Source organism: Patella vulgata, chromosome 1, assembly GCF_932274485.2.
Source record: "Patella vulgata chromosome 1, xgPatVulg1.2, whole genome shotgun sequence".
Classification (NCBI taxonomy): domain Eukaryota; kingdom Metazoa; phylum Mollusca; class Gastropoda; family Patellidae; genus Patella; species Patella vulgata.
The window spans coordinates 52,833,563-52,848,657 of record NC_065879.2 but is presented as its reverse complement, the minus strand read 5'-3'; the positions used below and the strand labels follow the sequence as shown (position 1 = coordinate 52,848,657).

Sequence of the window (15,095 nt, the reverse complement as noted above, 5' to 3'; positions counted from 1 at the left end):
CAGGCATCCTCGCTTGTGATTTCTTTTGTTCATTTCAAAAAACGTATTTAATGAAATTTGTTTGGGAGACATTCTTGAAATCTGTTTTTTTTTTAATTCAAATCTGGATATCGGAAAACGAGCTATTCGCCAACATCGAAAAACAAAGTTAAAAGGCGGTTTTTATGCACATCCATTGCTCGGCGTCAGCATTAATGATGCATTTAATGAAATGTGTTTGGGAGACATACAAAATCTTAGAGAAAAGGTAGTTGTAATGTGAATCCACTGCTCGGGCATCTTCATACATGATTTTGTCTGTTAGTGATTTATTATTTGATTTAATGAAATGTGTTTGTCAGTTACTCTCTATCCATCCCTGAAATCAGTTTTTTTTATATTAAAATAGATTTTTCATCGTTAACTATATACTGTCCTTATCTTATGCCAATTATATCCTTATTATTATACTTAAAAATGTAGTTTGTTTTTCGTTATTCACCAATAACGAAAAACGATAATCGAGGTAACGATGAACAGTAATAAGGCAATAGCATACGATGAAAAATAATAAGGATAGTATACGGTGAGCCATAATAAGGATAGTATATGATGAATAATAATAAGGATAAGGATAAACAGCTGTCAATAACAGCAGCGCGGCGTCTGTACATGGAGTGGACCAGACGATTGATGGACGCCATTGGCATCTGGAACCACACTCCCAGAAAAGCCTGGCGCAATCCATCGGCTGTGTTTGGTCACGGTACGACGTTATTGCGTTTCCTCTGAATTTCATCCCAAAGATGTTCTATCGGGTTTAAGTCTGGACTAAGGGCTGGCCAGTGCATAACGTTGACACCGTTCTGCTGTAGAAAGTCTCGAGTAACTCCGGCGGTGTCGGCAAGGGCGTTGTCATGCTGGAAAACGTTGTTTCGATGACGTGCGAAATGTGGTATGACGTGGGGTCTGAGAGCTTAATCGATGTAGCACACTGCTGTGATGCCGCCTCCTCTCCCTGGACCAAGAAATATCCAAGATTTTGGAACACGACAGGACCCACTCTCTGGTTCAGGCCGATTCCACCACAAACCATTATGCTTGGACCTCCCCATGAGTCTTCATTCCATGACACATTGGTCAGAATAACGCTGACCACGTCGACGCCATATTCTGGTCCTGCCATCTGTAGTTGATACGCAATACCGACTCTCATCTATGAACAGAACAGTTCACGTCGATGACAAGGGGTGAGGGTCGGCCCAAGGTAAGGTCTACGGCCATAGATGTTCTCTCTGGTGAAACATCGGCGCACTGTATCGGTACTGATGGATCTTCCGTGTGTTCCACTGTCTGACGTGCTGTCTGCTGTCTCAGATGCCTGTGTAAAGGGATTCTGCACGTGCCGTCGCACAACATGGCGGTCTTGTCGCTTTGTGGTAACCCTTGGTCTACCAGTTCGGGGGCGATCATCCGTGGTGATGGTGTTCCGAAAGCGTTGCTGAAGCCTGTAGATGATCCGAACATTGACCCAGAAGTGATTGGCAACGGCTTGGACAGTGTGGCCAGCGTCCAGTTTTCAAAGCGCCTGGTTCATCTGAGCTGTCGTGAGTCGTAGCATGCTGCTTACGTTGTAGTGTGAATGATTCAACCAGGTATGGGGGTGCATTTTATAGGGCTCGTCCCGGTGAACAGTACGTGCAGCATGAGTTACATGAAAATCATGGAGAACACATTACCATCTCAGAAGTCAGGTTGCGTTTTTGAGAACATTTCCTGGGTTCAATTCTGTGTTTATTAAGGAACCTTATTGTTCACGGAGTTAGAGATGTGGTCACAAATATGTAATAAAAATATTTGGCAAGTTTTATGCAATGCATCTATTCAGAGTAACATACCAACCTGACGTTTCTTTTGCTGCTCAGTATAGTTCTATGGATAACAATCACTATAGTATATATGTTAGAGTCAACCTGTGTAATCAGTCATTTCGCGAAGAGCCTGTGAGCACCAGGCAATACGTGTAAAATCCAGACATTACACGAAATGACTAAAATTCCTACCTTCTTTTTACACTTAATGTCTGATTACAGATTTTGCAAATTAGGCCATATGTGTAGGCCTAACACGTAAAAGGACAATGTTGTCATTGTCTGATAGACACATCTGTTCATTTCAAAGGTTATAACTTACTGTGATAAAATGCAGTCCATAATCGTTTAGTCCATGGGCTGGAGGGGCTCACCTTGCACCCCCCCCCCCCCCCCAGAATCTACAAAGTGATGTTTTTCTGGAAGGTTATTATGTATATTTAAATATATGTTACCACGCGAAAAATTGGGTCTCACTAACTTTTCTAGGTAGTTTATATGTAACTGTCACCACAAAGCGTGCGAAAAATAAAATTGGGGTAGGGGAAATTAAAATGACCATAGCCCCAAGTAGAATAGGTGTATAATAATGGTTGACCCCTCAAAATGTGTCTTTGGGTTCCCTCTACACTTTGCACTTGGTTTTATGCAAATGAGATTACTTAGTAGGTCACCAGAGGTCAAAAGGTCAGCAATTTCGGAGGTTGCTTGAAATTGGGCACTACTTTGTGAATCCCACTAAAACAGATGATAACATGCAATTTCTAATTATAATACTTGGAATTCTTCATTATAGATAGGATTTGACAATTTTAAATCACCCATGCTTAATTATTTGAGTAAGATTGTGCTGCCATCTATCAGGTCTTTCCATAAACTGAGTCAGTAGGCCTACTAATTTAAAAGAATTGCCATGTAGATGTGATGTATGATAGATTTTATCCGGGATTCTCGCCAATTTCAGATGATGTTTCAGTTTTGTGACATGAAAGTGGTATTTTCCGAGTAACCAAGGTAAGATTGATCTAAAAGCAAACATCCAAATGTCACTTTCAGTGAAAGTGGATGTTATAAATCATATCTAGACCAAGCAGGCATGCATGCATGTGTGCGCTTATGCTACACCCCAGATTAAGCCAGGTGTAAATGTAGCGTACCATAAACTCTTACACTATAATAATGATGAATGTCAAGCAGTGTGCAATGGTTGGTTATGTGGCTAGGATCTGTACCTGAATTGCATAATAGAGCTAGGTTATACTTTATTAGATTTTAGCATTATTCCACTTTATTCTTCTTCGAGTCTGCATATTCCTGAAACATGGCAAAAAGAAAGGCAAGCATGGAGAGAACCAAGGCTGATCAAGATGTATGCATCATTCACGTGAAGGATGCTAAAACCACACAATTCGTTCAGTTCATTGAGCTTCCTGATCCAGAAGAGCGTTTTCAGAGTATCTGTGAAGTGCGGAACAGACGACTGTCGCAGCCAGTCGGTTCAACTCAACGACGGGAGATCATATGTGAACAAATTCCATCTCACTATGATGAATCCCATGGATATCACCGTGAGTGCTACCAACGTTTTATGTCAATTTTGAAACGCCTGAAACTTGAAGCTGTTGAGACCAATGAGGAGCCACAAAAGCGAGTTAGGCGCAGTTTGTCAGCAGACGACAAGGACAAAATTTTGTTCAAGCAAGACTGCATATTTTGTGGTGGAATGGGGCGCAAGAGAGTGTTCGCTAACAAAATATGGACTTCAGAAGGCCTCTCTTCTTTCACACTTGGTGGAGGAGATGCAATTCTAGAAATAGCTGAGGCAAGAGGTGAAGAAGCACTTGCCACACATATCCGAGGAATAGATCTTTTTGCTTGTGAAGCAAAATACCACATCAGCTGTAGGAAGAAATTCGTAGACCCGAAAACGTGGCAGAGCACAAATGATGAAGCCAAGCAGAAGGCAAAAGACCTGGAGAAAACACATGACATTTGTTTCACTAAAGTTTGTGAAGTTATCGATAAGACGATCATTCTTGGGAAAGAAGTGATGAAAATGACTGATCTCTGTAGGTTATACATTGAACACTTGTCAAAAACTCCTTTTGCAAATCCCAAATATAGGTCAGAAACACTAAAGTATAGGTTGTTGCATCATGAACTAAACTCTAGGAAGCTCTCATTTGTGGCCCTTGATAGAAAGGGTGGTAAATTGCAATCTGATTTGGTATTCAGTAGTGAGCTAGATCTTGCCTCAGCTGTAAAAACAGTTATATGTTAGGTTGTAATGATGAGGTTAGGGGTGTGGCTACTCTTTTGCGCAAAGTCATCAAAGATGCCTTTGTCAAGGCAGATGACTTGCCATGGCCTCCTACTGCGTCGCTTCTTCAAACAATTGAAGAACCTGTACCAGAGGGTCTACAGCGTTTTCTGAGGATATTAATAAGTGGTCAAGATTCCATTTCAGCATCAGATAAGACAGAACGTCTCGTGTCATCAATAGGTCAGGATCTGTGTCGCGCAGTCACAAATGGAAAATGGAAATTGCCGAAACATATCCTAGTTTGTATGGCCTTACGCCATCTTTTCCGCAGTGCGCAACTGAACACCCCGATGAATAGACTTGGCCATGCTGGAAGCTATTCGTTCTCTTTAGAACTCGAGACAGCCCTTGGTGTTGCCCTCGAGGAAGCATCAAGCCTTCTTACTCCCCAGATTGTCAGGAATCCGACCGTTCCTGCTGTCTTCCACAGCGACTTTGATAACTTTGATCAGTTAATCAATGATCTGTCCGGGAGTGGATCAATCCACACATCGCATGGGATAATGCTACAGAACATTCCGCAAGGCCAAGACGAAACAAATGATGCTGAAGGCCTAGTGATCTCCATACTAAAAACAAGGGAGTGTTCCATTAAATCAGGTCTAGATAGTGATAGCCTTCCCCCTTGCTACATTACTCAGAGGGACAGTCCCAAAATGACTATTGCACGCTTGTCTATACCAGATGAAGGGGCTTCGTTGAAAGCAGATAAGATGATGAAGGTGTGGTGCATCGTTCGATTAGTCAGCAGTATCAATGGGCAGGTTGTTCCCAGCTGGGGAGGCTTTATTTCAGAGACCGGTGTAAAACCAACGCGACTGACGACCATTGATTATTATCCTGTAATAAATCACCCAATTACAGAATATTCTACAGTCCAAGAGTGTCTCAGGCAGTCCAAACAAGCCTCTGGTGAAGTTGGTCAGAAGTACGCCATTACAACGTTTGATCTGGGGGTATGCATGAAAGCATATCCTCTGCTTTGGAAAAGTCCAGACTACTACAAAGACCACATAGTGATGATAGGAACATTTCATCTTGTTTGTGCATACCTTAAAATGGTGGGCAAGAAGATGTCGGGTTCAGGATTCTCTGAAATTCTATTAGAATCAGGCCTCGTGTCTAGTGGATCTTTAAAAGGAGTGACCACCGATTCATTGCCACAAGACGATGGTAGAAGCTCTGGAACGTTTGCTGCTGAAAAAGTATCACACATCGATAGGACATGATGAACCACTGGAGAACATGCCACAAGCCAACGCTTTGGTAGCAACACTTGTACAGGACATCAGCAAGGAGAACCTGGAATCATTGATGAACAACCCTACCTTTCTGTCTTATCTTGATGGATACGCAGGCTTCCGCCAAGGGGTTGCGGAAGGCAAACTAGGAAAGACCGCCCAGTTCTGGATGTCATACATGAACCACATTTGGTTGGTACTGTCTCTCCTTCATGCTGTCAAGACAAATGACTTTCAGCTGTACGGATCGTGTCTCAATCAGATGCCCGATTTATTCTTCAGCTTTGACGGACAGAATTATGCCAGATATTTGACATACTTTTCAGTCTTCCTTGCTAACGTGGAGGAGACGCATCCCAGAGCTACATAGCTACTTAGGATGGGTGCCATTAGTGTGGCTAGATCTTTTATAACCGGAAATCAATGCGCTGTCGACAAAACAATCGAAGAAACATTCATGAAGCATGCAAAATCTCATACGGGAGCAGGGGGTCGGGGTGCAGGTGTTTCTGGTATATTGAACAACTATGAAGCATATAGGCGCTGGGCAAAGACATCCCATGAACGTTCAAGGTACTTGGATGTGACACTACAAATGGCAGATATGACAGATGAGGATGGCAAGGGTCAGAAGCATCGTGATGTTCGACCGTCGCAGATCCACAAGAGTGAGGCAGCCACGTTGAAGGTGATCGATGCCATCAACAGCTTCATGGACCCTTTTGATGTCGAGAGTGATGATCAGCTATTCCGCATCGCATCTGGTGCGCCGGCCCCACCAGGTATATGCGAAGACATCATGGATGCTGAGACGAAGGGTAAACATGCGAAGGATTCTTTCGTCAGTGAACGACTGAAGAAAGACAAGGACTTCTTCGAACCGATAAAGAGACAGAAATTGAAGACCTTTGCAGACATGGGAAAGAAAGTGACAGTCAAGACATCAAGCAATCGTGAGATAGAATATAAGCAACAAGGAATGTAGCATTTCAGCTGCTAGTACTTTCTCAAAACCACGGAGCTGAAGGAGCAGTTTTGCTATCCACTCATGCTGGTTCCGTCATCTATTGGCACTCCAGACGGATTCCTGCTGAAAACAGACAAAAGCAAGGGCTTTAGTCATTTGACAAAGGGCATAAAGGACGCAATTCCGCCACCTGACCATGCAACTCTGAACATTGAGGATGGTAATGCAATGTTCTATTGCATGAGAGATGTTCCACCAACATTTAAACAGATCGGCGAAAAGCTGCTTGATAAGAGCACAGGAGGGAAGTCGGAAGTTTTATTCAGTACAGACATGTATAAGGACGACTCAATAAAATCGATGGAAAGACGCAGCAGAGGATGTGGAGAGAAGAGGATAATTCAAGGCGAAAACACAAGAAGACCAGAGAATTGGAAAGAATTCCTGGGCAACGATAACAATAAACAACAGCTGATTACCTTGCTTCTCAAGATCCGGAGTAGCCCGGAATGCAGTAGGAAATTGCAGAAAAAAGAAGTTATCGCCATATGTGAAGAAAAAGCCTATATTTTAACATCAGATGGTAAAACAGTTGAAAAGTCTGAGATTCTATCTCTTGAGTCTGACCAGGAGGAGACAGATACCCGGGTGGTGCTCTACTGCTCATTTGCTGAACAGGAAAAAAACCAGTTCGTACGAGTCAGGAGTCCCGACAGCGACATAGTTTTCATCTTGCTCTATTACGCACCCAACTTCAACATCTGTATTCTGTTTGACACGGGCTCTGGTAATCACAGAAGACTGCAAGATGTACAAAAAAACGACTAAAGCATCAGCAGTGAACGAGGTCCGATATGAAATGCTTGCTTCGAAGTGAGGGGGACAAACAGGAGTGGAAATAAAGCTTGAAAGAAAAGTAGACCTGTCATCTCTTCCACCCCCAAGATCATGCCTCAACGAACACATCAGAAGAGTGAACTACCAGGTCGGCATTTGGAAGAGAGCACACATCCCGAAACCAATAATTCCCGCGGCAACGGATGATCATGGGTGGGTGAAGCGTAATGGCCAAATCGAACCGAAATGGAGCGGCGGGGATGTAATCCCACCCAAATTGGCAGATGTACTTGAGAAAATGGAATGCGATGATGATGATGAAGGTCAGGATGATAGCGAAGCAGAGATTTCAAGTAGTGACAGTGATGATGACTAAGATACACAAAGATATCATGGGTCTTTTTTATGTATACTCTGGCAAATCATGGTCAATTCAGTTGTAAATATTGATAAACGCAATTTTGATTTGGTGTTGTCATGTAGTCTGAAAGAAATTTGGCCTTTATTGACCTATTTAGCGGCATGAGTACAAAACTTCAGAATTGGTGAACAAAAACTTTGTTGGGGCAGTTTAGTACTAATAAGCAGTCATTTTGGTGACTTCGTAAATAAGCCCTTTTTCTCTTTGTCTCAAAATGATTTTGTACTAAAATAATTAAACATGGGTGATTTGTAATTGTCAAATCCTATCTATAATGAAGAATTCCAAGTATTATAATGAGAAAATTGCATGTTATCATCTGTTTTTAGTGGGATTCACAAAGTAGTGCCCAATTTCAAGCAACCTTTTGACCCCTGGTGACCTACTAAGTAGTCTCATTTGCATAAAACCAAGTGCAAAGTGTAGAGGGATCCCAAAGACACATTTTGAGGGGTCAACCATTATTATACACCTATTCTACTTGGAGCTATGGTCATTTTAATTTCCCCTACCCCAATTCTTTTTTTCGCACGCTTTGTGGTGACAGTTACATATAAACTACCTAGAAAAGTTAGTGAGACCCAATTTTTCGCGTGGTAACATATAGAATATTTACATATACATAATAACCTTCCAGAAAAACATCACCTTGTAGTTTCTAGGGGGGGGGGGGTGCAAGGTGAGCCCCTCCAGCCCATGGACTAGTTGTTTTTATACGCCGTATATTGTCGTCGCCCCTGTCCGTTCTTCCGTTTGTGGACTCTCTACAGGTCACAATTCTTATCCGATTTTGACGAAACTTGAAATATAGCTTTATCACCAAACGATCTCGGTTGCGTGCGATATTGGCATGTATCGGATCGAAACTACATGGATTATGGCCCCTGATTGTACGACAAATCACGTTTTTTTGGCTTGTGGACAGTCTAGAGGGTACAATAATTTTCATCTGATTTAGATGAAACTTAAAATGCATGTTTATAACCCAAAGATCTTGGTTCCTTTCGATATTGTCGCATATCGGATCGTAACTCCTTGAATTATGGTCCCTGATTGTACGAAATATCGCGTTTTTAGCTTATGGTCCCTCTAGGGGTCACAATTATTATCCGATTTAATAAAAAAAACATTCCGTTCGAATATATCACCGTTACACCGTAATGATGGTTGAGTTCAAATTTCGTGAAAATCGGACCAAAACTGCCAGACAAATTGGCCGCCCCTCATACGCTAATAGTGTAAAAAATACGGTATATCAAAGTTGTGGAGCCTCTAGAGGCCACAATTTTGATCCGATTTTGATGAAACTTTTAATCGCTCCTTTCGATAATCGTGACAATCGAACCGAAACTGCCTGACACACTGGCCGCCCCTCGTACGCAAATTTTGTACAAGTATTTAATAATAAGGTTGTTGTCTTTTTGTTTTGCTACAGCCGACTAATGCCATCGTTAAACAGATAGCACCTCCATTAAATCTAATGGCAAGTTAATGACACGTTAAAGTTAACGGGGCTTCCAGAACAATCTTTCTCTCCGTTAAAGTTAACGAAAGCTATGGTGTCAGCTCTGCTCCGATGACACAAACAATTTTTTGTACAATCAGGGGCCATAATCCAGAAAGTTATGGTCTGAAATGCACAAATATCAAAAGGGACTGAGATTTTTGGAATATAAATATATGTTTTAAGTTTCATCAAAATTGGATGAAAATTGTGACCTCTTGGGGGTCCATAACCTTTGAATTACAATTTGCATACAAAGAGCGGCCATTTTGTTGTGCAGTTCATTTCGATTTCCCCGAAATTTCAATTCAACCTTCATTATGGTGGAATGGTGATCTAAACGGTTTTTAAAATCTGAAGAAAAAAAATTTGACCTCTAGAGAATCCACAAGCTAAAAATGCGATTTTTCGACCAATCAGGGGCCACATTCCAGGAAGTTACGATCCGATATGCACGAATATCCTAAGGAACCAAGATCGTTGGGTTATAAACATGCATTTCAAGTTTCATCAAAATCGGATTAAAATTGTGACCTCTAGAGAATCCACAAGCTAAAAACGCGATTTTTAGACCAATCAGGGGCCATAATTCATGAAGTTGCTATCCAATATGCGCGAATATCGAAAGCAATCAAGATCTTTGGGTTATAAACATGCATTTCATGTTTCATCAAAATCGGTACAAAAATTGTGACCTCCAGAGGGTCCACAACCTTGATATACCAGATGTTTACACTATTTGCTTACGAGGGGCGGCCATTTTGTCCGGCAGTTTTGGTCCGATTTTCACGAAATTCGAACTCAACCATCATTACGGTGTAACGGTGATATATTAATACGTTTTGTTTTAAATCGGATAATAATTGTGACCTCCAGAGGGACCACAAGCTAAAAAAGGCGATTTTTCGTACACTCAGGGACCATAATTCAGGAAGTTACGATTCGATATGCGCAAATATCGAAAGGAACAAAATCTTTGGGTTATAAACATGCATTTCAAGTTTCATCAAAATCAGATTAAAATTGTGACCTCTACAGGGTCCACAACCTTGATATACCATATTTTTACACTATTCGCGTACAAGCAGCGGCCATTTTGTCCGGCAGTTTTTTTTACATTTTCACGAAATTCGAACTCAACTTTCATTACGGTGTAACGGTGATATATTAATACGTTTTTTCTTTTAAATCGGATAAAAATTGTGACCTCTGGAGGGACCACAAGCCAAAAACGCGATTTTTCGTACAATCAGGGGCTATAATCCATGAAGTTACGGTCCGATACATGCCAATATCGAAAGGAACCGAGATCTTAGTGAGATAAACCTATATTTCAAATTTCGTTGAAATCGAATAAAAATTGTGACCTGTCCACAAACAAATTGTGGGCAGACGGACGGACGAACAGCGGCGACGGCATAAAAGGGAATTTGCTGAAAATTTCAGTCAAATTGATCCACACTGAACAGAGTATTTAGCGATGGAAATTTGGGCCTAGCCTCGATCATCATTACTAAAGTCGGTACGATAAAAAACACAGTCTTAATTATCCATTGTTTGATTTAATCAGCAGCAGCAGACCGGGTTCTAATCCAGTAAATATATCAGAGGCTAGCGATGACATCGAGAGTTGTTAATGGTCTGGATAAGTTAATTAATGTCTACTTAATAATTTCGATAACATTTCAGGCCTACAGAAAGACCTGCAATTGACAGATTGAGCTCTTGCATAATGTATGTTTAATGTTCTGGGAATAATCATCCACCGCGATGAGAGTGACGTGTGCAACTTTATGCATATTTTTCTGCAATGTATGATTTAACGTTTGATTTGATGTCAGTTAATGTTTTACAGTGAATTTTTGTGGGTTTAACAGCACTTCAGTCATTTCGCGTAATCCCCGACCATGACTGGAATTTCTAGTCATTGCACGTATTGCCTGACGCTCACAGGCATTTCACGTAATGACTGATTCATTAGTCATTACATGAAGTGACTAATTACACAAATTGACTGTAACATATACACACAATAATAAGGATTTAGTTGGTATACGATGAACAATAATAAGGATATTAATATACGATGAGCAATACTAAGGATAAAGTGTATGCTGATAAAGATAGTATGCGATTACATGAACAATAATAAGGATAATACTAAGGATGGTATATGATGAACAATAATAAGTAGTATACAATGACAAACAATAATAAGGAAACACTTGTAATATCAGTATATGAAAGCAACTAGGGTTGATAGATGATTTATTAGTAGTTTAGGTATGAGTGTAATTAAAATCGGCGATACTGGATTTATCGTCTGTTATTTTTGCAGACGAGTTGAATTATGAAGATTATCTCGATTCCGTTCTTTCAGATCCAATACCAAAAAATATGTCAAAGGCTGGTGAGTTGTCTTAAATATTTCCACTGAGTCTCAAATCTACACTGATAGTGTGATTTTTGTGCACACCTATATTGTGATGTCGTCCCTCTGCTTGTCCCCCTATTGTGATATATTGCAGCTTCTTAAACACGATAGCCCTCGGCTTCTGAAATCCAAGTCCAAACCACTGCTCCAGTTAACTGTGGGTTTAGAACAATATATATCTAACGAATTTTTTTGATTTATGGCAACACTGATAGAAATTATTTCTGTTACAAGAATATTAAAATTTCTGTTCGTTCAAATTATTTGTTTCTTGACAATCTATAGTTTAAAGCTGTGCTTGTCGCTGTATATTTAAATCATATAAGTACAGCAATGTGTTATAATAGTGGTCTATTCTGCTGCTTTTCAAATTGCTTAAAGGCACCAAACTACACAATAGGGCTGCCTATGATTATTATGTGCGACATAAGTCTGTATTATAGCTGTTTTCAGTCATCTTAAACTAATGTAGATCTCTGTTCCACTTTCAAGGAAGGCCAAACATGAACACTGTCAATATATTGGATTTTATATGTTGATATGTTTTGATTTATGTCCATCTGTCTTCGTTAGAAAAAATACACGTGCGCCTATGGATAAGCGAATATTAAGATAGATCATAGATCAAAATTTAGAGATTATATTTCTTTTATCGCATTACATTGATTATCTAATTACATTTTTATCAAATTAAATTTGAAAGGAGTGCAGCTCTTCAATCATCGAAACGTAACATGACCTAGATTCCCATGTCCGCCTCCCACATGTCACGGTGTCGTCTTTGAGACTGACAAGGAAATATCTTTCGATCGAATTTGGCGGTAAACCAAAAATCCAGGTCCACTCGTGTACACAATCGCGTGGACGTAAGAGTGGCACTCACAGTTGAACTTCCATGAACAGTACAAATATCCGGGGAAAATTCTCCATACCAACATAGTAATGCAAGTGCAAGTCTCAACCTAACACATATATTAAAATTTATTTCCCTTCAAGTTTAAATAAGAAAAAAGAAAGCCGATGAAATTATAATTTTATTTCTACAGATTGTCGTGCTATGGGATATAAAGAGAACAGTTCCTCTTGGCATCCTGTTGTTAGTGCATTTGGTGAAATGAATTGTATAACCTGCAGATGTCTGGTATGTTTCTTTATGCTACAGTTGATTATATTATACCAATCGTACTGATTGTAATATAATGCCATATCAATTAAAGATGACAAAATAAAACTACATTTTTATGTTAACGTTTTCACCGCGATAGCGGCTCTTCAGACATTTGTTAAACTATAATTCAATTAACAATAGTTTATGACGTCACAACGTCATAGTTACTTACATTATAAATTATACAGGCAAGGGAAGTTACTCTGTAGCCTACAGACTACCATCTTCAATAGAAGGCTCGATCTCGCTTTAACTACTTACATCTTATCAAGGCCTTCACGTAATACCCTGCATATTTCGGCACTAATTTCGATGGGGTATTCACCCAGCTTGTGAGCCTATCAGATTCCTCAATCAACGCGAATACCAAGTCTCGCGCTTTCCAGCTAAAATGTCTAACTGTGATAATCGAGTTGCAAAGTTCAAGGTTCGTTCAATGTCAAGGTTTCCGTGGAGGTCGCTTTGTCACAACCTCTGATTATAATATAAAATAATAATTGATTTAAGGCAACTATTTTAGTGTTATGTTGTGCACAGACGACCTTGACATCAACAGAAAGCAAGAATACGTCTCGCCGAAAGTCCTTGACATTGATAACGTTCGTGATGTCACAGTACCTCCCAAAATGAAATTCACAGACTTGGAGAACAATCGGAATAAAGTGTTTAGTAACGGTTGTGGCCTCCTCTAGCGTCTCGTACTGCCACACAACGTCTTCTCATGGATCTCAGAACATTACTAAACACTACCCGAGGAAGACGTCGCCACTGCTCAGCAAGAGCATTTTGGAGGTCCTGCAACGTCAGTGGTGGATTCACTTGCTGACGCATACTTGAGCGTAACGTTCACCTCGTCTGCGGTACACTCGGACCCTGCCATCGGCAAATCTCAAAGTGAATCGAGATTCGTCACTAAAGAAAACCGAATTCCACTGTCTTTGAGTAAATCTTATGTGTCTTGTGGCCTACACAAGTCGGTTACGGCGATGAAGAGGTGTCAATATTGGTCCATTATAGGGCCTCCGAGCTCGAAGGCCAGCAGCCTGCAAGCGATTTCAAACAGTTTGTGCAGTTACCCTTCCACCAAACATCTCTCTACTTGTGGAGGTTGCAGTGACAAATCTGTTTCTAAGATGACGTAATCGTATTGCTTGATCTTCCTGGAGTGACGTCACACGTGGCACTCCCGCCCTTGGGTGGTCGGCAATAGTTCCAGTTTGAAGCACTCTCATTCTAAGATTAATTATTGTCTGGCGTGAACAATTAGAGACTCTTGCAACAGTGACCACAGACTGACCAGCATAGAGCCTACCTATAGCACGTAGACGTTCTACATTTGAAAGGCGCGGCATTTTCTAACAAAGATGAAAATAACAATTTTAATTTGTTTTTCCAGTTCAAGTTACGTGTGCGGACTTTACAATTTTATGAAATTAAAGACTTCTTACTACTTACTATCGTTAGAAACACTTTAAAATTTATTTGACTTACCAAAACATAATATAATAATATAATATAATATAATATAATATAATATAATATAATATAATATAATATAATATAATATAATATAATATAATATAATATAATGTTTATTTCAGTAATAAGATCATAGACCTAAAGTACAATTTTAAGAAACACTTTAAACAGGTGGGTGACAGCAAGTGTAGATAAATTTAACAATTTTATGATAACAGTATAACAATTCATTTCTTTACATTTCCAATTGTCGATGTGATAATGCGACATCCATATACTGGGATACAGATTTTAATAATCCGATGTCAATTGACGTGCAGATTTTGATTAGTGCCGCTGAACACAGCTAGGGTGTTTATATAAAGTATCTGGAATATACAGATATCGTATATTGCTCAAATTTGGACATATGAACAGAAAGTGATAAAGGGTTTCAATATCTGATTTACACAGCGGACAAGCCCGGTCAATATTAAGATTCCTTCTGCATAGAATTGTGTTCAATCGTAACAAATTTAACCTGAGTCGAGTGATGTTTCGTTTAAAGTGTATATTAAGATATTGTTCTTGGCAAATGTTTATATTCATTTAATGATTCACTGGAATCGAGCTTAGAAGACCATTCCGATATCCTACCAGCACTGTCTATGCTTCTAAGCATTAAAAAAACTTGCTTTGGATACCTACTTAACGGCATTCTGATGACCTTGCACCAATATTTTATACTGTTTGTCATATACATGAAAGATAGATTTTGACGTCCACATTCTCCAAGGACACCAGCATTTGAAGTACTTTTGTATGACCCCAAAAGAAATTTACAGAAATTGGATTGGACACGTTCAATATCGGGTCTGTATTCGAATCCCCA

General features: G+C 39.9%; 1 protein-coding gene across 5 annotated transcripts in view; it reads left to right on the top strand.

Moving 5' to 3' along the window:
• The window catches only part of LOC126830378 (chordin-like protein 2), a 424,750-nt gene that overhangs the window by 174,046 nt on the left and 235,609 nt on the right, over window positions 1-15,095 (top strand). For 3 of the 5 annotated variants that reach the window (XM_050560793.2, XM_050560772.2, XM_050560765.2), the window contains exons 7-8: window positions 11,482-11,553; window positions 12,624-12,718. In XM_050560793.2, coding sequence (XP_050416750.1) covers window positions 11,482-11,553; window positions 12,624-12,718 — 167 coding nt within the window. The remainder of the gene's footprint in view (window positions 1-11,481; window positions 11,554-12,623; window positions 12,719-15,095) is intronic. The other 2 variants (XM_050560779.2, XM_050560785.2) reach the window with 2 other exon arrangements.